General features: G+C 36.8%; 1 protein-coding gene across 3 annotated transcripts; it reads right to left on the minus strand.

Annotated features, from left to right (window-relative positions):
- On the minus strand, positions 1-26,249 carry Rnf20 (ring finger protein 20). 3 transcript variants are annotated; one of them, XM_047524777.1, is made up of 21 exons: positions 26,118-26,249; positions 25,825-25,979; positions 24,925-25,079; positions 19,510-19,677; positions 19,249-19,396; positions 18,948-19,130; positions 16,064-16,182; positions 13,989-14,135; positions 13,738-13,815; positions 13,435-13,554; positions 10,501-10,680; positions 9,421-9,556; positions 8,965-9,086; positions 8,478-8,848; positions 7,233-7,350; positions 6,493-6,642; positions 4,610-4,822; positions 3,526-3,651; positions 3,221-3,361; positions 2,475-2,576; positions 1-2,223 (listed from the first exon to the last, which is right to left on the minus strand). In XM_047524777.1, the coding sequence occupies exons 3-21, from the start codon at positions 25,051-25,053 to the stop codon at positions 2,047-2,049; spliced, it is 2,928 nt and encodes a 975-aa protein (XP_047380733.1). In that variant the 5' UTR covers positions 25,054-25,079; positions 25,825-25,979; positions 26,118-26,249; the 3' UTR covers positions 1-2,046. The 3 variants fall into 3 exon arrangements, with proteins under 3 accessions (XP_047380733.1, XP_047380734.1, XP_047380735.1); XM_047524778.1 differs by having other exon boundaries at positions 25,825-26,216; XM_047524779.1 differs by lacking the exons at positions 25,825-25,979; positions 26,118-26,249 and adding an exon at positions 21,999-22,057 and having other exon boundaries at positions 24,925-25,064.
- Positions 26,250-26,478: the final 229 nt, after the last annotated feature.

Raw genomic sequence — 26,478 nt, forward strand, 5'->3', positions numbered from 1 at the left:
GTAATTCATACAAGATCTGAATTTTTTTTTTATTTTAAATTGAGAAGCCTCCAGTAGTTCTATAATCATCTTTGAAATTGGCATTTATCGGCATTAAAGAAATAACCCTTATAATGTTCTTATGGACATAGAGCTTGATTTCTAATTTTGGGGAGACTGTGAATTTTCCAAATTCCTTTAAAAATCAGGGGAAAAAAATCTAAAAATATTGTACATACAACCCAGACCACATGATGTGCAATTTGGGGGTATTCCCAAAGCCCATTTAGTACTCTCTTCTGGAGTGAGAAAAACTGGACTGTCCAAAAAATCACCACCATTTTTGGTCATTATATGAAGTGACAGAGAGTGTCTTTTATGTTATTTGGACCTCAACTTCTCAACCAGAGGAGCTTCCCTTGGAATTAGTGCTTCCCTCCACAACATTCCACTTGCCCACAATCCCTCAGTGCTGGGCAGCTGATTTTCTCAGTCAGTTGTCATCAACAGTTAATGTCCAAACCCAAACAACCTGCTGCCCAAGCAGCCCATTTGTGCAAAGGCACAATGTATCCAGGAGCAGGGCCTCACCCCATCAGTCATGGTTCTGTGCATGTGTTGGGTGGAATGATCAACAGACTTGTGACCTATTTTGAAGACCATGTAAGATTCCCCAACTAGACTCATCACAAGTCCTGCAGATGGCAGCTGGTAACTACAAAAGGACATGAAATTTGTCCTTAACCATCATCTAGGACAGATGGTGGTCAAAAAGGATCCATTTCATACAACCCTTTTCAAACGCGAGAAACCATGTGGCTTATTATCATAAAACTAATAAATAAGAACTCTCAACCTGAAGTGCCAGGCTGTGTGACACTCCCTAAGAAACAAACCACAATCTCTTACCCACAATGAATGGAAGAGAATTTAGGTAAATTGACATCTTATTAGCATAATGTCTTCTCAGAACAGACTCAATAAAACTGGGAGAAAACTACTTCAATAATCAAAGAACTAAATACTTAAAACACAGGCAGTTTCTAAATCTCATTTCTGTTCAAGAAAACTCATTTCTAGAACAGCAGGTGTAAAAATCTACTAATAACAACAAAGAAAAAAGTTTCAAAGAAAAAACACTAACACAAAAACAAACTGAATCCTGCTTTAATTGAAGCTTGTGGAGTACAAAGTCCTACAGAAGGATTACACTGAATCTTCTGGAAAACAGGGCTGACAACAACCCCTATGGAGAGGAGGATGAGAGTAATTCATAGCTCACCAAAGCCTCTTTGTATCAATTTCCCAGAGTACCCAGAAGATCTCTTTACCATCTCAGTCCTATTCCTCATCTCCAATTTTTATTTCATTAGAAGGCAAAAATGTCTATTTTATTTGAAATTATTCTGGCCTTGAGAAACTTAAAGACTTTAAGTTGTTGAACATTCAAAACTTAAATAACTTAATAAGAAAGCCAGCTGACCTTAAAAGTTATTTTGCAAGTAAATGGGAAATGGACTAAATTATCCTGGATATAATTTCATTAAGGTTTCAAACCATCCAGGAAAGAGTAGCATAATTATACTATTTTATAATTCAAGTTTAGAAAAAGTTAACTACTCAAATTAAGGAAAGTGTGTGCCCATAAATAGCTTATTTCTAAAAGGTCACTCCCCCAAAATAACATTTCCATTTTTTGTTCCCATCTCCATGTCAAAAATACCAACTTGATTTCTATAGAAGGAATGGATAATTCAAGATTATACAATGGGCCCAACCCCCTCAAAAATGTTAAAAAATCTAAAAGGTGGAAATAAAGCTGATAGGGAAGACAAATGTGGGTCAAATATGAGTCAATTGTTTCTTCATTTGTTTCTAATTCATTCTATAACCCAAGGCTTACATTTACCAGTCCTTTCCCCTAAAGTCATCTAGCTATTTGAGCAGAGAGTCTATGGAGGGAGGAATGGGAGTTGACAGATAAACTGTCAAGAAAAGAAGAGGTAGAGGTTTGGTGGTTAATGAATAAGTGCCTGTCTAGCCAGCTCCTCTTCTTCTCTTGATGGATCAACCAATGTAGATGCGATGAAAATCATTGGCACCAAAAGCAGCATTACACTTGGGACATTTGCGTTGGCGGGTGTCATAGCGTGTTTTCACACACTCAAAGCAGAAAACATGAAAACACTTGGTAAGTACAGCATCCTTTTTACGCATGTTGCAGCATGGACAGGTCAGACGTGCCTAAAACAGAAGGAAGTCAGAGTCTGAACAACCATAAAGGTTTAAAAACCAAATGGCTATCATATATAAGCAAACCAACCAACAAGAAAACCACAAAGCACTAGGACAAGAGCACCATCTCCCCCATGAAATAAACCCACTCTCTGGTTATCTTCATGTAAAGAAGTTCAGTGTTATTCCCCCAATATATTAGTAGACCACTTCAGATTTTGACAAAAAAACAAAGAAATCACTGAGGCAGTATTTCTAACCTTATAATCCTTAATTTCCTCCATCAGAATCTCATCACACTTGGGCACATTGTCTGGTTTCTTGGTGGTCTCCAGCTTCCTTCGAAGTCTTGAGATGTCCTCCTGTGGCAGGACAACAGATCCATTAGACACAATTCCTCACACAGACCTGCTATTTTTGAGAAAATATTTTCTCCAACTTGAACTTGCACATGGAAAAAAAGTACCTTCTGTCCTTTCATGTCCAATTTATCTTTAGGAATGCAAAGAACTGCAAATGGCAAGATATTTTCTTTTGTTTCAGAAAAGACAACCATAACCATATCCCCAAATTAGAGTTATTTCAATTACTGTCAATTCAGTCCTGTGAAAACATAATCTAACAATTTAGAAAACAGGCCACTTTATTTTGTGGCAACTAGTTTTAAGATGAGGGTTTCATGGAATTAAAATAATTTATAGGCTTGTGGATAAGGATAGAAAGACACTGTGAAAAATAGATGACATGACAAAAAATAGAAAAATGAGAATTTTTAAATCTTCTCATGTTGATATGCTAGTTCACACAATTAATAAACTTTTATTTCATGCTGATTAGCTGGAAGACATAATAAGCTTTGAGGATATGACACTGAAGAAAACAGTCTTTTCCCACAAGGAACTTAAAGTCTAGTTGGAAATAATATACATTAGACTAATGGTTCATCTCACAGATCACTTCAGACCTCACAAAAGTTGAAATTTAAGAAAAAGAGAATTGCTCTTACCTGGGCTCGTTTGAAATTGAACATGTCCTTTTCTTTGGTGACACTGTTCTCCACAATCTCATCCTGAAAATCATGGAGCTTCTTCTGCGCCAACTCAAGTTGTGCCTTGAGGTCATCTGCAAGTTGGGCTGCCTCCATTGCCTATGTGAGATGTACAAATAACATCTTATCATCCCTGATTTCAAGTAAGGCAAAATGTTAACCTAAGTTCAAAGAATGAAATGAACTTGAAATTTCATCCAGGTTAAACATATTTGCTCGTCAAGACTGACCCTCACTTTAAGATTACAAAATATCCATCATACCTTGCGTTTATTCATCTCCAAGGCTTGGGTCCTAAGACCCAGCTCCTTCTCCCCTGTGCCGATGTTGCTTTGCAATAAGTGCTCCTTCTCTTCCAGTTTCCTTACTACCTGTAACTGGGCATCAACCTTTGGAGGAGAAAATCAGATATTAACATAAACAGGAAGAAAAATAAAATAAAATTGGCTATGCTTTCTTAATTCATAGGCCCAGGAAATATATTATGTTAGAAACAAACTATTGCTCATTATGTCCATGAACCATTCAAAACACATCCAAGAGGGCTGAAGAGGTAGCCCAGTGGTAGAGTGCTTGCCTAGCATGCTCAAGGCCCTTGGTTCAATCCCCACTATCAGGGTTAAAAAAAAAAAAAAAGAAAAGAAAAAAGAAAAAACAGCAAGACTATTAGTATTGAACACTTCACTTTTAATATAAAATACTGACAAGAGATCCAAGTAAGGGTCTGGGAAACCACTAAAAGTCTTTAAAAGAATCTTGGCAATTCTTTTCCAAATTGCCAATAGTTGAAATTACACTTACAGATACCTTCTGCAGCCATACTAGTCCTCAAAACCTGGCAATTCCTACTAGAACATATAAATTTTAGCTCAAATAAAAGTCCAAGCACTTCTCTTTCAGAACAGCTGGAGGTTACAGTCTTTTTCTTGAAATTAATGCATAAAGTAGAATTTTACAATATGAAAGGATAAAATGTAAAAGTACATGTCCATTTCCTAATCCCTCACCCAAACTCAACATCCACAGATAACTAGATAAGCACTGTTTCCCTGCAACCTTCCAGAAATGTGTGTACATACTCACACATTTTAATACAAAAGAGAAAATAAATCACTTGATATATTTTTACAAATGTTTTCCACATCAGGAAATTCATGTGTTTTAACAGTTACATTGTACTCCTTTGCAGGCTGTATAATTTATTTATCTGTGTCCCAATAATAGATACTTGGTTTGCAGGGGTTTTTCATATTATTAAAAAAATGCCACAATGACCATTGGACAGGTATCTTCATACTGAAAGCAACCTACTTCAACAGAATAGAAAGTTCCACTCATCCTAATTACCTGGGTCTTCAGAGTCAAAACCTGGTCTGCCAGCTCCTCCTTCTCTTCTTTGAGTAATTTATGGATCTGATTAGACTTGATACGCTCTGACATGAGTTTGAAATTTGCATCATCCTTTTCCCGCAACTGCTGCATCAAACGGATATTTTGTTCCTGCATGTCTTCAAAGGCTTGGCCTGTGACATCCATCTCCGAGAGCAGAGCTTCTTCTTCCTAAAATGAGGAATCTTATAAGCAGAATCTTCTAACTCCGAAGAATGAATACAGAAAAATAAACTTTCCCACTGTTAACTTAGTGACACGAGACAGACTTAGTTTAAGACTAAGCTTAAGCTTTCTGTGGTTACTAAGTTCTCTGCCAATACAGAAGCCCAATTACTTGAAATCACTGGCACCAACTTTTGATCTGATATTCATTAGTTGGTCTGTACAGCAAATAATAACTACACATACCTTATTTGAGCAAACTTATCAAGTAGCACTTGGGTTAAAAAAAAAAAAGAAAAAAACACCTATTATCATAAACCCTCACATTTTCTCATACTTTTTCACAACTTACAATACTGAACTTAATCTACAGACTTTTCAGCTATTGCAAGCATACTACATTTCATAATCTGATAGGTGATATATGGTACCTAACAATAGCCTTAATTTATATTTATCCTATTTAAAGTAAGACTGAGCATCTTTTCACATATTTAAAAGCAATCTGAATTCCTTTCTGCGAACCATTCATATCTTTTGCCCATTCTTCTGTTGGGTTGATGTTTCTTCCTTTATTATTTTTCAGAGATTTTTTACTATATATTAGAAAGATAAGTTCTTTTGTGATAAGTTATTTTTTTCCTTTTTCTCATTTGATCTGTTTTCTTTAGTAACAATGTTTTTGCCATTTAGAAGTTCTGTGTTATCTTTTTTTTTTTTCGTAACTCAAAATTATCAGTCTTTCTTTCAGGTTTTCTAGCCTCACCCTAATTAGAAAGGTCTTCTCCACTCTATTTATAAAATAATTTACCTGTTTTCCTCTTACTCCTTGATGGATTCATCTTTTGAATATGATCCATTTGGAAATCATCCTAGTATAGTATTAAAATATGTATATGACTTTTTTCCCAATATTATTTTTGTCCTACACATTTAACATTCTTCCCTTTCCTCAATGATGTAAAACTATATTGTTAGTGTATATTAAATACCCACATGCACTTTTGTGTATTTCTAGAGTTTCATTCAGTTCTTTCTCTGTCCAATATCCCAAGCTATTTTACCTATTGAAACTTTATGTTAATGATCAAGTTATCCTTAAAAATATTGTCACACTTTGCTAATTCTTAGAAACAGTGAGGGTGTTCTTAACAGTGAATATACATAAATGGTTTTTCCCACAATTTTTGTATCTTTATTATTGAATGCTAATAAAAATGTACTGGGACTTTAAAAATAATAAATGCATTCATCGTGAGGAAAAGAGTCTACAACCATAATCAACATATTGGTTATTCTTTTGTAACCTAATTGGAAAGCATATGTTCCTTAGTTGTATATATTTACTATCATAATCTATAAAAATATTATATCTTTTTTTAAATTTTACATTCACTGTATTCCCTTATTCCACAACAGCAGAAAAAGAACAGAGCCTTAATAAATGAAGTTAAAATAGTTGGCAATCCATTTGAAAATAAAAATTAATTTTCTGCCTCCCAAACACAGAAAACAAAATAATACAGGAATGAAAGACTTCAATGTAAAACAAACAAAACAAAAGGATAAAAAAATACAACAACAAAAAAGACTAGAATAAAAGTAAATTTCACTGGCAGTAACTTCCCTGTGAAGTAACATTTACTTAAAAAGTCAACTAAAGAAAGTGTTCCCACCTGCTTGGCCATGGCCAGCTTTTTCTGCAGGTATTCGATCTGCTCTTCTACTGCCCGAATCTTCCTCAAGGCATCTTCATCAGCCATTTTCTTGTTCTCTTTCTTCTCCTTATCCTCTAGATCCTTAAGCCTTTGCCTTAGATCTTCCAACTGTAGAAGGAAAATTACATAAACATAAAAAGTAAGTTATAAATTTTTTCAAAAAAATCAATTAATACTGTGCAAGATGGATGGCCCAATATTTCACAAGAACATTTGCAGAATTCTGCAACAAAATAAATGATATAATAATGATAAATGATTCCATACAGCACATCACAACACTGTTTTAACAAAAATCCATTCCTCCATTTCATGCTTTCATGAGCAACATTTTTGAGGACTGTAAATAATATAAAAGAGTTTATCAATCTTTTTTCCCCCTAAGGCCTCAACAAATAAAAGTATAAAAATTCCTCCCAAGAGTAGTCAGGAAGAGGACAACAACTATAGTATAATTCATAGGGGCAAAGTGGGGAATAAAAAAATTTAAAACTATTCCTATTCCAGTAATTCTGAAATATGTTCCTACCTACCTTGCAAAGAATCTTTAAAATCTCTAGTTTAAATGGTCTTGGAGAGAATAAGAAAGTGTTGCTAAATTAATCACTAACCTCAAATTCAAAGAAAGAAACTCTATCTTACAACATTATAAAGGAAAAATCCTAGAAATTAAAATTTTAAGAGGAAGACTAGATTACCTCTGCCTTAGATTTCTTCTCAGCTGCCATTAGTTGAACTTTGTCTCTCTGTTCCTTCGGCGCAGAGCGGTACATATCTAGCAATAGTTTCATCTCCTTTTGGCTCTCTTGTGCCTTCCTATGATGAGGGAAAAGGGAAGGGAAAAGGAATGAGAAAACAAAGGCCATCGGAGCAAGGGAATTGGGAATTGAGCAGAATATTTTTAAATGTTTCTTTTTAAATATTCTAGGTCATAACTGAAAAACAAAATATTGCACAGACTATCAATAGACTTCTGAATATACTAAGTACAGAAAAGTTGTATAAATGAATCATTTCTCCCTTCAATTCTCGGACAAAGTTTTAAAATAAAGATTTGTGACACTTATTACATAGGCAAACTTCTATGGTTCCACTCTTAAAAACTGAGATTCAATAGGACTGGGATGGGATCCAGGGATTATTTAAATAAGTCACTCAGAGGATTCTAATGTGACACTTTTAAAAAAATATTCACCTTAAAGAGATCAATAGAAAGAAAAAGGGAGAAAATTTGAAAGCTTAAAATATACTGGTAATCCTAGATTTGACAGCTGAATGATTAGCCACCAACTAAACACTAACATTTCACTTCTTACTAAATTATTAAACCTCTTAACTACACTTGAGTTCAAGTATTTTGAGTACAGTGGTCCCTCAAATTAAAACATTAACAAAGACTCTACCATGGAAACTGGAGAGCTAAAAGTACTGCCAGATAAATTATTAGTTAGGCAGGGGAGATACCAACATATGAAGCTGGTCTATCTGACTAACTTTCTATAGGAGTAAATCTAAGAAATCTCTTCTGGCATACCTAAAACTAGTTTAATTATCAAGCAAATACATCAGATATTGTTTAAGTTACAGCAATGCATGTTCCATTTAGTACAATTTAAAGTACAAGTAATGCCAGCAATCACCTAAATTCAGTTATTTAGAATAATTCTCAAGTATGTTACTGTGTTATGATATCCCTTCTCTTCATACTAATGAAGGACAAAACCACAGGGTTTACTGATACCTAACCACTCAACTAGACTTCACAATAGCCAGGCAGTCACTCTTGATCAAACTGAGACCACATTAATTGGTACATTTAGTTACATATAAAATATTAGAATGATCAGGCAGATCATGCCATCAACTAAACATTTAATTTCATTCTTGATGTCTGAACCTTAAGGTTCTGAGTCAGAAACAGTCACTCTACATATGGGTCTCACTTGAGTTCAATCTTCAATTGTTTGATAATTTCTGCTTCCTTTTTTCTTCCATCATCATGTTTTCCTTTCTCCTTATCCTTTGCAGAATCTCTTTCTTTTTCTGATTCTTTCAGTTTTTGCTTCTCTCGTTCTCTCTCCTTTTCCTTCTCTCGTTCTCTTTCCCGCTCCCGTTCTTTCTCCCTCCTTTCTCGTTCTCGCTCTTCCTCATCCCGTTTGGACTTAATTTCATTGACGTCCTCCTGGGATGTCTTCAATGCTGAGGACTGGGTGGGTAAGTCCTCAGAATCTTGTTTCAAATCTGCAGGTTCATCCTTGGCGTCCTCTGTACTAGACTGAGACTGCAGGAGGGCACTGCCACTGCGCAGACGTGTCTGGGAACAAAGAAAGGAAAGGCATCCATTGCTTATGGTAACCATATTTCTCACCTCACTCAAAAAGCTGAACAACCTTAATAGCTAGTGATACTTATTCTACTCCTCCTCTTTACCTTGTTCAGATCAGACTGGGCTTCTCTCAACTTCCGTTTATACCTTAGGACCTCCCCTTTCAGCTGGTGATTGTGGTTCTGGAGGCTACTGATGAGGTGGCGCATTTCCCGGTTTATAGGGCCTTAAACACAGCAATAGCAATGTTAAGAGGAACTGTAATGAGGGTAAAGGCACAAGAAGAAAAAGTGCAGAACACATGAGAACATTCTGAAAAACAGGGAGAATTACCAAAAGAAATATTCTTTCTCAGAAGATGAAAGTGAAACTGGTCAATTTGAGTTAAAAAATAAACACCTGGGCTGTGAGTCAAAAATGAAATCACAGGATTTGATTTAAGGTACTTTAGGACTTTTGAATTGAACTTAGTATTAAAAAATCCTGGGGACCAAGTTGTATCTTTCAAGAAAGGCATTTATTAATTTATAAATTGCAGGGTAGAGCAAAAATAATTATACCTGCTTGTTCATTGGCAGCAAGGGTCTGCTCAAATTCTATCCTCAGCATTTCATATTCCTTGCGGACCTGAGCCAGTGTATCTTCTAGCTGGATCACTTCAGTTCTCAGCTTCTTGTGAAGACTAACCTCATCTCGCTACACACAGAAAAAGGAACCAATCAAAAATTCATATCAAAATATGGAAATATCATCACATTCTAATAGTCCGTCTCCTAACTTTGACCTATAAGATCTAAAAAGAAAAAACAATATGATAAAGAAAGAACTGGTTACTCTGAAAATTTCCACATCATTCAATTCTTAATGAACACTAGATAGCTTCAAAACATTAATTTAGAAACTAGGAGGATAATACTGAAGAAATAAAGGAAATGGACTTCAACTCTGAAAATATTATAATTTAGTTAGAGACCTAAATCATGAAACAGTATATAAAAAAATGTAAAGCAGTAGTAATTCATTTGGCTGACATATATAATAAGACCAACTATTAAAAACATTATTTTAAGGACTATGGTAAAAATAAAAGTGAACATATAAACAAAGGTTTCCACCTTTTAAAAAAATTATCTATAGATGTCATTATACACCATAATGGCATGTAAGTAGTGTTGTAGCTTTCACCCAAGGTCTTCCTCACACACCTAAGCTTTAGTCACCTGAAACTACTTGTCATGCTCTTTCACATTCTCATACATGCTGATCTCACTGCTGGAAATGTACTCCTACTTTTAACTACAAGTTGTATATCTTTAAATTTGACTTCACCTTCTCAAGTGGAATCAAGAAGTCTCCACAGTCAAATCAGATGCTCTGTCTCCTCCACCCCTGTACCTTTTGCTGCTATTGTACCATGCTGTAAATGAAAGGACACTGTTCTCCCAGGGGACTATAAGATCTTTGAGGATAGGAATTCTGTTACCTCATCTTTATATGTTCACCATCTAACAGAGTAGATCGATAGGCACTCTATAAATGTTTGCTTAGTGGATAAGAGATTAACTATGTAAGAGAGAACAAACCTGTGGCACTTATGAAGTAGAAAAATTCACATACAGAAGACAAAGCAGGGCTGTTACCTCAATGAGTTCAACCTGGCGCTGGTGAGTTCCCCTGGTTCCATGAAGTAGGGTCCGAGCCTCATCCAAGTGAGCTTTCAACTGTAGGCTCTCATTGTACAGAACAGAGAACTGTGACTGCATGCAACGATATTCTGGAGTTTCCTTAACCACTTCCTCCACTGCGCTACGCAATTCCACCTTAGAAGGACACAAAGGAAAGTCAAGTCAGAAGTACAATCTAGCATGCGTGACCAAGATGCTAGACATGTACAAAATAAAACACTGAACTCACTGATGGTTCTGCACAACCTTATGAAGATTATGAAGTCTATCTACCCTTTCTTCTTGTAAAACCTATCCCAAATTATAGTAGCTCACTCAGGACTGTTTTGATATGTTTCTTAAATTGTTTCAATCTAGATCCAAAGACAGAAGAAGAGCTACCAGAATAGCCCTATGAAATTTTCCAGGATGGTTCTTTTAAAAATATAGTTAAGAACCCCAGTCACTAACTTCCTCCCTTTACAGTCACAGAGAAATATTTCTGACAAGGTAACAAAAATAAGGGCTAGGAATATAGCTCAGGGGTAGTGTGCTTATCTAGTATGCATGAGGCCCTGGGTTCAATCCCCAGTGCCAAGAAAAAAAAATTTTTTTAATTCCCTGGTAACAAAAATAGGTTATTATTCACCTAAGCAACTATTTGTTTTAATTAAACACTTCCATTAATTTATTTTTGTTTTTTTTAGTTCAAACATCTTTATTCTTATTTACCCTAAGACAAATTAAATTATAAAAAACAGGTGGCCACGGTTGAATGCAGATGAGGAAAACTTACAGAATCTTCTTTCTTCCCTTAAGACAGCGAGAAGGGAAAATTCTAATAGGCAGGTTTGAACACCAACAACATCACTGATCATTTTTATTCCTTTGTTTTGGCAGCAAGAAACTGCAGAGCCAAATCTGTGGCCCGCCTTTGGCAAAAAATCCTCCACAGTCTTTGCATGTTCCTTTCATATACCTTATATTCAATCTGATATCTATTTTGAATTTTCACTCTATTTTACCCTATTCTTCATTTTTCTCAACAATTCCTAAATTAGAACACTCTGATCACTCTATTGCTCTTTATGGGTTGCTTTAAATTCTTTTCAAAAAACAAGGCAAAGTGTAGATAATAGATAAATATGTAAGTAAATAAGATTTTCTTTTTTCCCCCCAGCTTTACTAAGTATAATCAAGTAGATTGTATATATTTAGAGTGTATAATATGATGTTTTGATAAATGTATTCACTATGAAATAATTATCATAAGTAAGCTAATTAACACATCCATCATTTCAGTTACCATTTTTGTAGTAAGAACATTTAAGATCCAGTCTCTTAGTACATTTCAAGTACAAATACAAAATTATCAATATAATCACCAAGCTTTAATCACCAGGATTTATCTTGCACAACTGAAACTTTCTACCTTTAGACCAACATCTTCCCATTGTCCCCAGTTCTCAGCCCCTGGTATCCACCATTCTACTCAGTTTGTGTAAGTTCCATTTCTTTAGATCCCACACGTAAGGGAGATCATGCAGTATTTGTCTTTTTGTGCCTGGCTTGTTTAATTTAATATAATGTACTCCAGGTTCACATATGTCATAAACGACAGGATTTCCTTCTTTTAAGTCTGAATAATACTTCATGATGTATCTACACCACATTTTCTTTATCCATTCAATGTACACATTTCCTACCTCTTTGGCCAGAGTTAATCCTAAATACTTTTTTTAAACACTATTATAAAATGAAATTGTTTCCATAGTTTCTCTTTTCATAGAAAAACAACTTGTTATGGTTTAGATATTGGGTTTCCCTCAAATCTCATAAGAGACAATGTAAGAAAGTTCTAAGGTGAAATGATTAGATTCTGAGATGTTTAACATAATCAGTGCATTAATCCCCTAACAGGGATTAACTGGGTGTTAACTATAGGCAGGCAGAATATGGCTGAAGGAGGTGGGTCACTGAAGGGCATGTTTTTGGGGCACATATTTTGTATCTGGGAAAGGAGCTCTTGGTCTGCTTCCTGGTGTCATGTCCCCCACTGCTATCTTCCACCACATATCTGAAGACCCAAGGAATGGGTCAGCCACCTATGAACTGAGACCTCTGAAACTATGAGTCCCAAAATAAACTTTTCTTCCTTTAATTGTTCTCATCAGGTCTTTTTATAGCAGCTAAACAGCTGACTGAAACAACTGATTTTTATATATTGATTTTGTATCCTGCAACTTTACTGAACTTGTTTATAACTCTTATAGTTTTTTCGATGGAGTCTTTTCTATTGACATCATCTAAAAGTACACACTACTTCTTCCTTTCCAATTTGAAGGTCTTTCATCCCTGTTCCCACCCCTCCCAGGTACTGGATATTGGAGATTGAACCCAGAGGTCACTGTACCCCTGATTTACAACCCTGGCCCACAGATACACACTTTTTTTTTTTTTTTTAAAAGACAGGGTCTCACTAAGACACTGAGGTTGGCCTCAACCTAGGAATCCTGCCTCGGGCTCCCAAATTGTTGGGATTATAAGTGTGCAACACTACAACTGGCAAAGGCCTTTTATTTCTTATTGCCTAAATGCTCTAGCTAGAACTTCTAGTATGATATTGAGTAAAAATGGTGAAATTGGTCATCTTTACCTTGTTACAAATCTTACAGGAAAAATTTCAACTCTTCTCCACTGAGTATGAAGCTAGCTATGGACTTAAAATATCTGGCCTTTACTATGTTGCGGTACATTTTTTCTATAACTAATTTGTTTAGAATTTTTATCATGAAGGAATGTTCAATTTTCTGTACATTCTTCTTTTCACTGGTAAATTATGCAGGTTCACTTATATATACATACATGAGTTAGTCTGATTTTACTGTTTTACAGAGATGTGTCTCCTACCTTCAACTTTTCATTCTGTGTAGTGACCTCCTCAAAGTCTTGCCGAAGTTTCTCTAACTCACAGTGACGATTCTGAGCCAACTCTTTGTTCTCTTCAAGCTCTGCATTCATTTCTTCAAACTGGAAAAGCAGAGAAATAGCAAATGAGAATAAATAAAAAGAATGCTTCAGTCATTCCCATTTCTAAGCTTTCCAAATCCACTGATTCACTCTTCTAGGAAATCCCATTTTGAACCAATCCAAGTACCTAGGCACAAGGTCTAACACCAGGTCAAATACTGCTCCCTGAGTCACTAACTTTACCTTCCGGGCATTGATAGTGATTGTGCCACCGTAGAGACTGCTTCCTGCTCCATATACTTTATAGCCTTTTGAATTCACCTACAGAAAAGACAAAGATTCTTTAGTGAGAGACCTTAAGATTTTGGTCTGATAAGCAATGTACTTTTCAAGGATCAGTTTTTTCCCCAAGCACCATTATCCAAATTGATCCTTTCTGAAAAAACTCCTTGAAAATGATTCTAGTATCCAATCCATAACAACACAGTACTGACCCGTTCTAGGACTTCTGCCAAGTGTCGGTTGAGTCGTTGTTCCCTTTTACGAATTTTGTCAATATCCCACTGCAGATCATCAATCATAGACTCCAAGACAGATACCCGTGACTCGGCTGTCTCCACTTTGCTCTGCAACTTAGAGAACTACATCCCAAAGACGGGCATTCAGAAAAACAGCAAAAAGAAACCAAATTAGAAAAGAAATGCCTTATGTCAGTAGCTTAAGTTCTAAATCCCACAAAATTAAACAATGCTTGCATAATTATATAAAAGATGTTTCAAAGCATGAGAATACAAAAGAAGCTGCAGATTCATTTTAAGTTACAAAATCTGTAGAAGTCTTTACGAACTCTCACACAAGATCACTTAAGATTCAATAATCAAAAAATAAATTCAATACTTTTTCTAACTATGAAAAGCACCATTTCCCTAGACAGACCACAAATCCATTAGAAAATATATATTTTTTAAGAAACAAAAGATAATATTATTCATTTTATCAAATAATTTAGAAAATGAAAATTCCAAAAAGACAATTATATTTACCAACTTTCTCTCCCCACTTTTCCACAAATGATAATCCATATGAGAACAAAATGAAAATTTTCATTCTTCTTTAAAGTGACCCCACAGCAATTCAAAATCGGATACGATAAAGACACAAAACCTGTGTTACATGTTCACATTAATGTATACATACTCTTCAGGATGGTTTTAAAACATGCCCCAAAATTCTCTACCAGTATGCCTATCAAGAGGTGGGATCTTTGATCTTCCCCTTAAATCTGTTGATACAAATTAGTATCAACTTAAGTGACTCAATGGAAATAACAGTACAAAGAGTCAAGGCTATATCAGAAAGAACATGAAGGTTTTGCTTGTTGTTCCTAGAATGTTCACTGGAAAAAGTCAGCTGCCATATAAGAATTTCAACTACCCTAACAATGCCATGCAGGAGAGGTGACCTGTAGGCATTCCCAGTGGACAAGTAAGGTGAGCTTGCAGCTGACAAGTAGCATCTCACAGTAGTCAGCACATCAACCAGGTTGAGCAAAACTATGTGCCCTCCAGTTTAGTAATGCTGAGATTCAGGAAAGGGCATTAAAAGGAAGACCTATCCATCCTGGTGGCACAGATGGTTATTTCATTTTCTTACTATACTGATTTATTTTTAAGTACTTCTATACTCTAACCCCTTTGAAGATCTAAGAGAATCCAAATTATTTTTAAACTCACCAGATGGTTCTCATGTAACCAGTCCTGTATGGACCTTAACACAAAATTTAGGAAACATAGGTATATGAAGAACATAGCCTTGAAATAAAACATTTACATTCAAACCACAGCTTAATTATGTTCTACTCACTCTCGGATCAGTCACTAACCTCCTTGAATCTGTTTCCTTAGCAGTAAAATGGAAGCTATTTTATTGTTAGAGATGATATCCATAAAGTGTTTGAATACTAGGTACTAAGTAAATGGTAACTATGAAATTACTAATCAACATGTGGCCAAACCAGGGTAGGTCACATTTCAGTAGAATATCATTTGAACTAAAACACAAAGATAATCAAGAATATTAGAAGAAACATAAATGCTCAAATCTTGGCATGGAATGATCATGGCACGACTTGTGCACAAGTTGTGCACAAGGTTTTTTGGACCAAAACCTCCCATTCCTCAAGTGCCTAGGACACTATCAATGCACTAGTTCCTACTGCCCAATTCTCTGTTGAATTTTATCAAGTCATTCCTTAGTAATATTTTTCAGTCTTTTGTAATTCAATATTTGGGACTTTAGGACTTTTCCTGTGTTTTGCATTTCTTCCCAAAGATTTAAGATCATAAAACATCTATTCAAAGAGTAACAATCAAGGAGAAATATTCACTTATTTTCTTCTTCCCTTAACCTGTCCTCAGATTTTTATTTCTCAGACCTGACTTCCTGCCCTGCATGTTCTTCAATATAAAAATAGGCTTGTAGTGTAAAGTAACTTTAAAGTGCTCAGAATTCTCAGTCAACATGTCAGAGCCAATAGAAATAAGTGTCTTTTTTTTTTCTGATCAAGTACCTCCTGAGACATGGTGCAATGCTTCTCCTGAAGGAGGTCTGTCAGTTCCTGTAGCCTCATATTCTCTTGCACGAGGAAGGAATTTAGTTCCTGCACTGCTTCATCCACTATCAGATTATCTGAGGAAGGAGGACTATACTTTAGTTTAGCATCTATAATGCCAAATTTTAAAATCACATATCCCACCAAACCATTAACATACTACCTCACTTCATTTTCCTCAGAACTTCAAGAAGTAAGCTAGCTTTTAGTATCTCCTGACATATGAGGTTAGGTGACTTCATTAAAAAAAAAATCCATCAAATTGTGTAGTCAAGATCACCTAACTTCATCCCTTGCTATAAAGTCAAAATGACTAGAAAAAAGAAATGGATGTTATTAGTGTTATTCAGATAAGGTACAATCCCCCAGTAAACTGCATTTTAGAACTGAAGAGGAGATCTCTAGACAGTATCAGTATTAATAGCAACATAATTCTATTTTATAAAAATATCACAAATTCCTATTACTAACATACACCAACAAGAAAAATCTGTTTGGAGAGATAAGGGGGTTGGGAGCAGAATTTTATTCTTTAAACAAGCATCTATAAAATCATGGATTCATTTATCATATTCTGGAACACTATGCTAGAGGCACTCCTGAAGCTCAAAAACCAAAATGTATACCACCATTTACAAGGTAGGTAGGTAAGTCTTTAGAACTTATTATACCAGGTTCATACGTTTAAAATTAGAGTCATAACTACAGTTCAAATCCAAACATTATTAAATGGAACAAGATATTCTCAAGATACATAGAGAAAAAACATGTGCTCTCTCATGCCACCTACTGCCATCACTCTTAAAAACAATTCAGAACAGGTTAGTCATGTGATAATCCATGGTTTTCAACCTAGGACTGCCCATCAAAAATCACTTGTAGAACTTTTTAAATTGACATTTCCCTAGGATGCACCCCATACCTACTGAATAAGAATCTCTGTGGGCAGAGCCAAAAAAAAAAAAAGATCAGAAAACTAATTAAGTGAATTAATGAACAAGCCATAAATGTAATCCTTTTGAATCAAGGACCAAACAAACATGAGGGAAAAATGAACTTCCAAAAAGTTAGTTAATACTACAATTCACTTTATTTATCTTTGTTTCTTAGAAAGTTCAGCTTATCAATGGCAACTTCCTTTTGTGTTACAAATAGCTAAGTTATTTGTAATTTGCAATGTATTTTTTATTTTTAAACTTAAACTCAATTGTTATGCTTTGGATGTGAGGTGTACCCCAAAAGCTCAGGAGTGCGACAATGCAAGGAGGTTCAGAGGAGAGTGATTAGGTTGTGAGAGTGTTACCCCAATCAGTGAATTAATCCCTTAATAGGGATTGACTGAGTGGTAACTGAAGTGGTAGGTTGTCGCTGGAGGTGGAAATTGGGGATGTGGCTTTGGGGTATATATTTGTACCTGGCAAGAGGAGATTTTTCTCTCTCTGCTTCCCTCTGCCACTCTCTCCCACCATGATGTTCAGCCTCACCTCAAGCCCTGAGGAAAGGAGCTGGTCTTCTATGGACTAAGACCTGAAACCGTAAGCCCTCAAATAAACTTCCTCCTCTACAATTGTTTAGTCAGCTATTTTGCTGACTAAAACATCAATCTTAAATGCATGCTATCAAAAAAAATATTTTAAAGTACTGTTTGATATACTATTCATTTTAGTTCCTGTACAAATACAGCAATTAATTTTACTTGATATTCATTTCTAAAATCAAATTTAACACCAACATAGCCCCTGTATATGGAAAATGACCTACATTACTAGAATTTAACAATACCTTCTAATTTTTCAACTAGAACCAAGGGGGAAAAAAAGTAACACATAGCTTGCTTTATAGTAGGTAACAGGTTGGACTCATATCCATTCATTCCCAACTATGTTATCCTAATAAAAAATCAGAAATATGCATACTAACAAAAAAGCTAAAAAAACCTTTTCCTACCAAATTTTCACAAGCCATCAACATGCTTCCTAATTGTTAATTATTTAGCCAAAAATATCCTTAAAATTTACAGAATAATATACTTCTTACTTGCCCACCCAAGGGTTCAACTCTATTACATTCAATTTATTTCTCTTACAGATGAAAGTTTAAGTATCTTAATGATCATCAGGATAGTTATTACAACCAGACAATGAAAAGCATAAAATCAAGGCATTTATTTGCATTTGAGCAAGAACTTGGTCACAAATGACTAAAGATGTAAATAAACTACCTACACAAATACTTAACTATAGTATAAAAATATAAATTCCTATATTAACACTGAATAACATTCAGTGCATTCAAAATAGTGATTTAAGTATACTTCTTCATCTACATCTTTTCTATTTTACCTTTGTAAACACAGAAATAATCTTACAACTCTAAAACCTGAGCCAACTCTTTTTAAAAACAAAGACAAAAAAATATTAAAAATGACCTTTAAAGTCAAAATTAATTCTGCTACTTATAAAAGTATCTAACAGAAAGTATCAGAATGGGGCTTTCCTCAGTTTACTGAAGGACTGTCAAGTGGTTCAAAATATGAAGCATTCTTAAAAAACTCATGTACCACAGTAATGACATCACCAGTACTGAAGACTAGGATTACAAAGAATTTAATTAAAAAAGTAAACATGTAAGTTTGCAACCACAAATCACCATGCAAAGAAGAGTTGTTTTTCGTATCTTTTTTTTTTTTTTTTTTTTTTTTCCTTTTTTTTGGTATTCAGGATTGAACCCAAGGCCATGCACATGCTAGGCAAGTGCTCTACCTCTGAGCTACACTGCAGTCCCACAAGGCGACTTCTTAATTCATCCCCCACTACTTCTGGTCTCCAGGATCTTGCCTCACCTCCACTGTTTAGTTTTCGGGATAAGAGCTCCACTTTTTCTTGCAATTTATCATAAACAGTCACAATCTGGGACACAGCTCGACGGGAGGACTCCACACGCTCCTGAAGCTGAGACTCCATCTCTTCACTGGAACTGCTGGCCAAAGTTGCAAGGAAAGAGAAAGCTGGTTCTTGCCCTTCCCCTGAGAACACAGGAGGAAAATATCAAAATCCATTTTCCCCCTCAAATGGACAGCCTCAAGGTAAAGCTCAAATTTGAAAACCAAAATAACATACAATGATAGAATGGATCACAAATACCTCTCTCTCGGTCATCTTTTCGTTCCTGATTGCTATCAGAGTCAGGTTCTGGTTCAGGCACAACAAGGGCTTTCCTTTCTGTTAGTAGGTCTCCCAAACCCTGCTCCAGATCATAACGTTTAAGGATGATACGGATGTTTTCATCGAACTGGAGAAGAGTATGTACAATGACGAAAACAGAAAAAGACACAACTTTTGAAATGAAGAGTACTAAGAGCTAAAATACTTAAACAAATCTGAGCAAATAAACAAGTTAGCTACCTGACTCCAGTACCGGTTGACAATCAACAGTGAGGCATCATCAGTGGCCTGTCGTCGTTCTAGTTTTTCAATGTGCTCCCGAAGTTCATCTTCAATGGCCTGCCGCTGATCGAGCATTTCTGCTAGCTTGCGATTTTTGGTTTGCAGTGTTCGAATGTCTAACTCCTCCTACCCCAGGAAACCAGTATTATTAGTCACCACAAAGAAATTGGGCAAGTGAGATGTTAAACTCATCAAGTTCACATTACTTCATTAGTTATTTCTTATGAATAAAGCTATTCATTATAAAGAAATCTTACAACAAATAGATAAGAAAAGCAGAAAAGATAAAGGTATAGGTGTGTGATGATGTAGGGAAAGAACAACAAATACAAAAGAATCTCAAATTTACGCTATTTAGTGTTTCATGTACATCTACCTCCACAGAGAAATGCTACTGTGAGGCTCCACTATCCAGCTAGATCATTCTCTACTTCAATCAATTCATTCAAGACTTTAGTACCTGTGTCCTTCTCTATCCGTGCCTACCAATGTACCTGGTGACTTCAATATACATGTGGACAAACCACCTGATCCTCTAGCCTCTAGGCTATCAGTAGTTTGAACTCCTTCATTTCCATGATCTTATCCTCCCCTGTGCTTCAGTCATGAACTTCCAAAACAATCACATAGACATCATCTGGAACTCTGCTACATCTGAAATCTTAAAATTCCAACTTCCCATTTCCTGAAGAAAATCATATTTTTCCCAGTACTTCATGTCCTTACACTAATATGCCAGTTCTTTTACCTCATTTAGGTCTCCAGAATTTCAATTCTGTCCTTTCTCCTCAATCCTTTTTTGTTTCTACTACCTTTCATATTCTTAATCATCCTCTGTAGAAATTCCTTCAAATACCTGCCTACTCTTCTCCATTCTCTGCCTTTAATTCTTTTATTCTACCCCTGTGAACAAACCCCAAATCAGAATTAACTCAGACATCTGACTATTCCATTTCTATAGCCAGTGTCCTGAGACTTTTAAAGTCATTAAACCAGGGAGACTGGTTTATAAATAAAATAAATGAATAAAATGAATTCCTAACCTGAATAGATCTTATAATTTGTAAAGTTTCTTTAACAGATAAGTTCCCATTTTCTAATCAAAGTAACAGCAAACTCTTATCACATCACACTGAACAGATGGCTTTGCTCCCTTTTTTAATGAAAAAATAGCAGCCATCAGATCTGAAACTCCTGAATTCTCCACTTCTATGACTCATCACACAACTCGCTAACCAATGCACACACTCTTAAAACAACTATTTGTGCTCAGGATCCCTTCTCTTCTGTTTGTGCAAAAATCTCACTCCATGAGACCTTTCTCTAGTTCCTAGCCTATTTAGGCTGGGGAGGGGACAAAGTATGAATATCATAGGCAAAGAAACAGTATGCAGAAAGGCTTACATTCTCTCTTTAACTAGAATGACTAAAATGAGTATTTTTAAAGCAAGAATTGCTTATTAGAGCACCAATTTCTTGTTCTATTTTTCTCTTTTCATTTAGTTAAAACATTCTTGACAAGTCAGAGAAGACAAGTTTCCCCTCTGCTTATTGATACTATTAATTAACTATATCTTTGGCCTCTTCTCCCAACATCATCTTCACCACATTGCTATAACTCAAACCTAGATAAGAATACTGTTTCCCTGAAGCCTTCTCCAGTGGCAGCTGTTTCCTTCCCACTTTTTGAAATTCTAGGCCTGGGGCAGATGATGTCTTGTTTTCTATTGCCATTCCCAAAATCTGCTTCCCTAAAACATCCTAGCTTTGCAGCTTATGTCTCCTGGCTGTGATTGAAGTAATCTATAAATGCCCATCTCATGTCTCCACATTTCTTAAAGATTTAGCATCTAGCTTATTATCACTTTCTACGATATTATTCCTGACATAATTCCTAATGATTTCAATTTCTGTATAGATGATCTTTCTGGATATCAAGCCACTGGCCTCTCTCAGTCACCAGTTCCCCGAGTTATTCTCAGCCTTAGCTATACCTGCAGGTCCTCAATAAGCTCATTCTTCATAAATACCACCTATTTTTCCAGCTCACTCACTCGAGTTTCCTAACTCCAACAATTCTTCAACCTCTCCAGAATCTACAATCCATATGCTTTTCCCAAGTCTTTTGTTACTCTCATTTCCTCACCTCCTTTTTTATCAGACTAAAATCCTATGATCAGTCATTTCACCTTTTAAAAACCTTCTTTCTTTCCTTGCTTCTTCATCACACTTCTCTGGTACAAACTCTAATCCTGGTAACATCCTACTCTCCACATACACTAAGGCTAGACCATACAGCTGAAAGTGACTAGAAAAGAACAAACACCATGCTGATGACTGGTTTCACTCTAAGCTCATGTTCACAAATTCAGGTGGGCCCCAGTGCTGCCCAGTAACTCTACTACATCTCCCTAATCCATTCTCTTTTCAAGATGACTACTTCATACCTTCGCCTGTCTCTTCCTCCCTCATCCTCACTCTCAGATGAGTCTTGCTTTTGATTTCACTGAAAAAAAATAGAAGCAATCAGAAAAGGACACCCACACCTCCCTCCCACAACCACAGCTGCCAACCTATATCTATATCCAAACCCATACCCCCTGCCTTCTTTCTTGCTGCCTTGTATAAACTGTCCCTGTTCCTGGTTAAGGCCAATTCCTCCACATGTACATTCCATTCCATTCCCTCTCACCTACCCAAGGACATCACACCAGTAATTTGTCTCCTCTTTCTGCTATATCATCAATTTCATCCTTTCTCCCAAATCACTTCATCTATAGATAAACATGCTACAATATGACAAACCTTAGAACACAAAAACTTTCCCTTGATCCCATTTCCCATTTCTCTCTGGCTACTGCCCTCATTTTATTTGTCCTCTTTTACAGTAATGCTCCTTCAAAGCATTGTCTCTACCCTCTTTTTCCTATTTTCTTCATCATGCTGTAATCCATTCCCACTGCTGCACGTACATAGGTCTTTTGAGTCTCCAATGAACAGTTGCTAAATATAATACCACCGTCTTTCCCTTACTCAACCTATCAGCAGCACTTGAGCAACTCCTTGAAACACTTTCATATGGCTTCTGGGACACCACTCTTTCTTGTTCCCCTCACACCTCGTTTTATTGGTTCTTTTTCTTTTTACGGGCTCTTTAATAAGTTCCTTCTCATCTCCTTAAAGCAAACAAGTTGCAATACCCCAAGACTCTGCTCTCAGACCTGTTCAATATGTATGTTTATTGCTTGAGAGTCTCTAATTGTATTTAAATACCATCTCCAAATACCAGTTAACCCAAACCTCTCTCCAGAATCCAGGTTACTATATCCAACTACCTAACCACTCAGTGGTCTAACTACCTCTACTAAATGTTCAAAACTAAACCAAACTCATGATTCTCAAGAACTTATTCTCATATCCCTCGTTAGCTAAATAAGAGGAAATTTCATTACTTCCAAAACCCTAGCGTGATCTTCCCTTCTATCTCTCATATGACTTATCCACTCCACCAGCATTTCTTGTCAATGCTATCTCCATGGTGCTTCACACCACATTCCCTTATTAAAATTATAGTAATGGCTTCCTGTAGCAAATACTTCTGTTCCATGTCTTATCAGCATGCCATATTTCAGCACAACTATGGTGGACAGTTCAACTGATTTTGCCAGTAGTCCCACTTTAAGCATACTTTGTAGTCACAGCTCTTCTATCCCACAATCTCAGTTGGATCATTATAGCAACTTTGAAATACACACAGGAGGAGCTATTGCTTTCAATAGGAACCTTCAACTAAAGGGTAGGATTCAATGGATACATGCTTCAGATCCACTTTTGGAGAGGTAGAGCTGTCAGGTGAGGCAGATGGAGGATGAGAACAAGCAAGGGAATAATTCTAATTGAACTCTTGTTGTAACCCTTGTTCCTCTCCAAACATAGGTCAGAGCATGTTACTTCCCTACTTAAGACCTTCCAGCCAGGTATGGTGAAGCATGCCTATAATCCCAGTGACTTGGGAGGCCAAGGCAGGAGGATCACAAATTCAAGACCAGACTCAACAACTTAGCAAGGCCCTAAGCAACTTAGCAAGATCCTGTCTCAAAATAAAAAAAGACTGGGGACTAGGCTCAGTAGTAAAGCACCCCTGTGTTCCCAGAACTGGGGGCGGGGGGGGGGGGGGGGGTGGAGACCTTCCAATGGCTCCTTACTGCCCTCTGGATAAACTCCAAGCTGGATGTGTGCTGGGCTTCCCTTAGAACATATGCTTATTTCTATCAATGGCATACATCATACTCCATTTAACGGTTTATTTCCATGTCAATGGTGCCCTACAGACTTCAGTCTAGGGACTAGCCTCAGTGTTAAGTACACCATCCAGTCAATAACAGATGCTCAATGGATACTTACATTTGAATATTCAATAAATGTCTTTGAATAAAGATCTTTAGAGTGCATGCTGTGAGGCACTGTTAAGACAGAATCAGCTCCTGGCAGCAGCATAGAGTACTTTAACCCCACAGAGCCCCAGAAATGACACCCCATCAACAATTTACTATGAATGTTCCTACTTTTTTTTGACTCTGAATAGAATCAACCTCTCTGGACCTAGCCTTAAAATAAGTAATGGAAAGCACTTTAGCATCATATCCTCTGGTTGTTCCAAAATACAGAATCTTGATTTAGTTCAAAACTTGTAAGTTCTGATCTTTAAATATATATACTATTACTGAATTTCTGGTGTATACGCCCCAATGAAACTGTGATTTCAATAAGAGCAAGAAAAATACCAATTTTATTCCCCATTATATTATCTAATCCAATAATAGTTGTAAATAGCTCACTTTCAGGTATACTTACTATCTTGAAGGCAGTGTTTTAATACTTAACAAAGACTCTCACTTTGTCCTCACAACAACTTAACATGACAAGTACTATAAATTCATCCAACAGACAAGGAAACAAGAGGCAAAGGAAGGATAACCTAAGACCATGCAACTGAGAATAAACCTCAGTCAGCCTGGCTTTGGACTCTCATTTTCACCACACTCTCACCAGTTTTACTACACTGTCTTTTAGAACTTGGTACAAAATTTTTCCATGACTAAAAATGAATATTCATATTCCCACTGCTAAATAACTTTAACTTATGCTGTACCAGACTCTGAAAAGAACATAAACACATCTTGAAAACAAACATAAATGTCAATGTACCTCTCTTCTAGAATTGATCACCACATTTCATCCACTGCACCTATTTTATTTCCCTCTTCTTTTTAAATGGCTCTCCCTTATTCCAAAGAGCTTCCATGGGTTTTTTTGTTTCAGGTTGCAATAGAGAAAAGAAAAGCACACTTTCATAGCATTGTTTTGCCATACCGTTGAAGAGACACCCCCTAGCTTAATTGTTTCCACTGTGGTCCCTGAATCTTCAACAGCTGTCTTCTTCTCTGGAGGCACAGATGTGCCAGGCTCACCAGCTGCTCTTTTGTTTCCAATTCCTGACATCTTGGCATAAGATGATAGCTGTATTCCTGGAGAGATAGGGCAGAAACTGAAATAAGATATGCAAGGAGAGTAACAATAAAGAAAGACCATAAATGATGTAAAAACTAGTAATTTTTCTGGACAATGAATTACACACCAGGATCTATTAATTACACACCAAGCAACAACGCCTCCAGATTTCTTTTAAGAAAGAAAAAAATAACGTGTGGAGGAAGAACTGAGGATGAACTGACATTATAGATTTCTAGGTAAGATGTTAAGATATAAGACAATAGGCAAAGAGCAAAGAAACTACAAAAAAATTTCAAGAATCACACTTACTGAAATGCCAGAATCAAAAAAGTAAGAGTTTGATTAAGATAGACATTCTATAGTGTTTAGAATTGGATAGCTGAAAGAGATCTAGGAGACGGTTACTAAGTCATTAATAATGGACAAGACAATTATATCTTAACCTCAGTTTCCTAAAGCAGAAATAATAGTTTGTACTGCCCACGCCTACAAGGAACAGGTGATGCAATTACAGAGAGGAATAATGCCACACATAAACCGATCACTCAAAAACACCAGCTCTCCCTGTAATATTTGCAGTTTCTCCCCTATTTCCAAATGTTCTCCCCGCTATTTTGTGCAGCTTTAAGGAAATTAGACCCGGGTACGAATCCCAGTTCTTAGGGAACCGTGTTATACCTTTAAAAGCTTGAATTCACCAAGAGCTGCTGGTTTCCTCACCTGTACAACAGACACAAACGCATTTTTCGTCTGCCCTACCTGATTTCCAGGGTTTCGGAGCTCAAAGGAGGCGGAACCGACGCTAAGGCACTTTCGCTACCTCAGGTGCCATCACCGAGACTGTAGTCCGCTTTCCTCCCAATTCGAGCTCCAGGAGAGGGGTACCGGTGGCAGCAACCTGAGTCGGGCCTCGCCTGGAAAGAGGAGACAGGAGCAGGGCGGCAGTCTGACTTGAAGAGGGCCCAGGACCAGGCTAATTGTAGGCCCGGGACAGCAGAACCCCAGAGGCGGAGAGGGCGGAGCTTCCCCAGGGCACACAGACGAGACCTAACCTGGTTTCTTCCAACTCGTGCCGACAGGGAGCACACCTCCGGGCAGTTATTCACCTAGGCCCGCGCAGGCCGCCCATCCCTCACCTCTGACCCGCGGCGAAGACGGAACCACTTCCGGCAGGCGGAGTCTGGAAGAGGAAGAAGGGGGTAAAAAAGAGGAAGTTGCTTCAACCGGGCGAGCACCAGCCGGGCGGAAGTGACGTGCGGTGAGGGCCCCTGGCAGCCGGCGTAAACACCGCCCCGCCGGCATCGCTTAAGTTGGGTAGGAGTTTCTCTGAGCTAATACCTCCCGGGGTACCCAGACCTCGTTGACGCGGGACCGAGAGCCCTTGCCTTTTGTGGACTTGTTGGCCTTGCTACT

The sequence above is a fragment of the Sciurus carolinensis genome, chromosome 14 (genome assembly GCF_902686445.1).
Source record: "Sciurus carolinensis chromosome 14, mSciCar1.2, whole genome shotgun sequence".
NCBI lineage: Eukaryota > Metazoa > Chordata > Mammalia > Rodentia > Sciuridae > Sciurus > Sciurus carolinensis.

Excerpts from the sequence above, each read along its gene's own strand:
- Rnf20 (XM_047524777.1), bottom strand. The coding sequence starts at position 25,053 with ATGTCAGGAATTGGAAACAAAAGAGCAGCTGGTGAGCCTGGCACATCT. Across the intron at positions 19,678-24,924 it reads TAGGGGGTGTCTCTTCAACG|GAGGAGTTAGACATTCGAAC; the intron begins GTATGGCAAAAC and ends TTCCTGGGGTAG. Across the intron at positions 3,362-3,525 it reads TGGAGATGAATAAACGCAAG|GCAATGGAGGCAGCCCAACT; the intron begins GTATGATGGATA and ends CATCTCACATAG.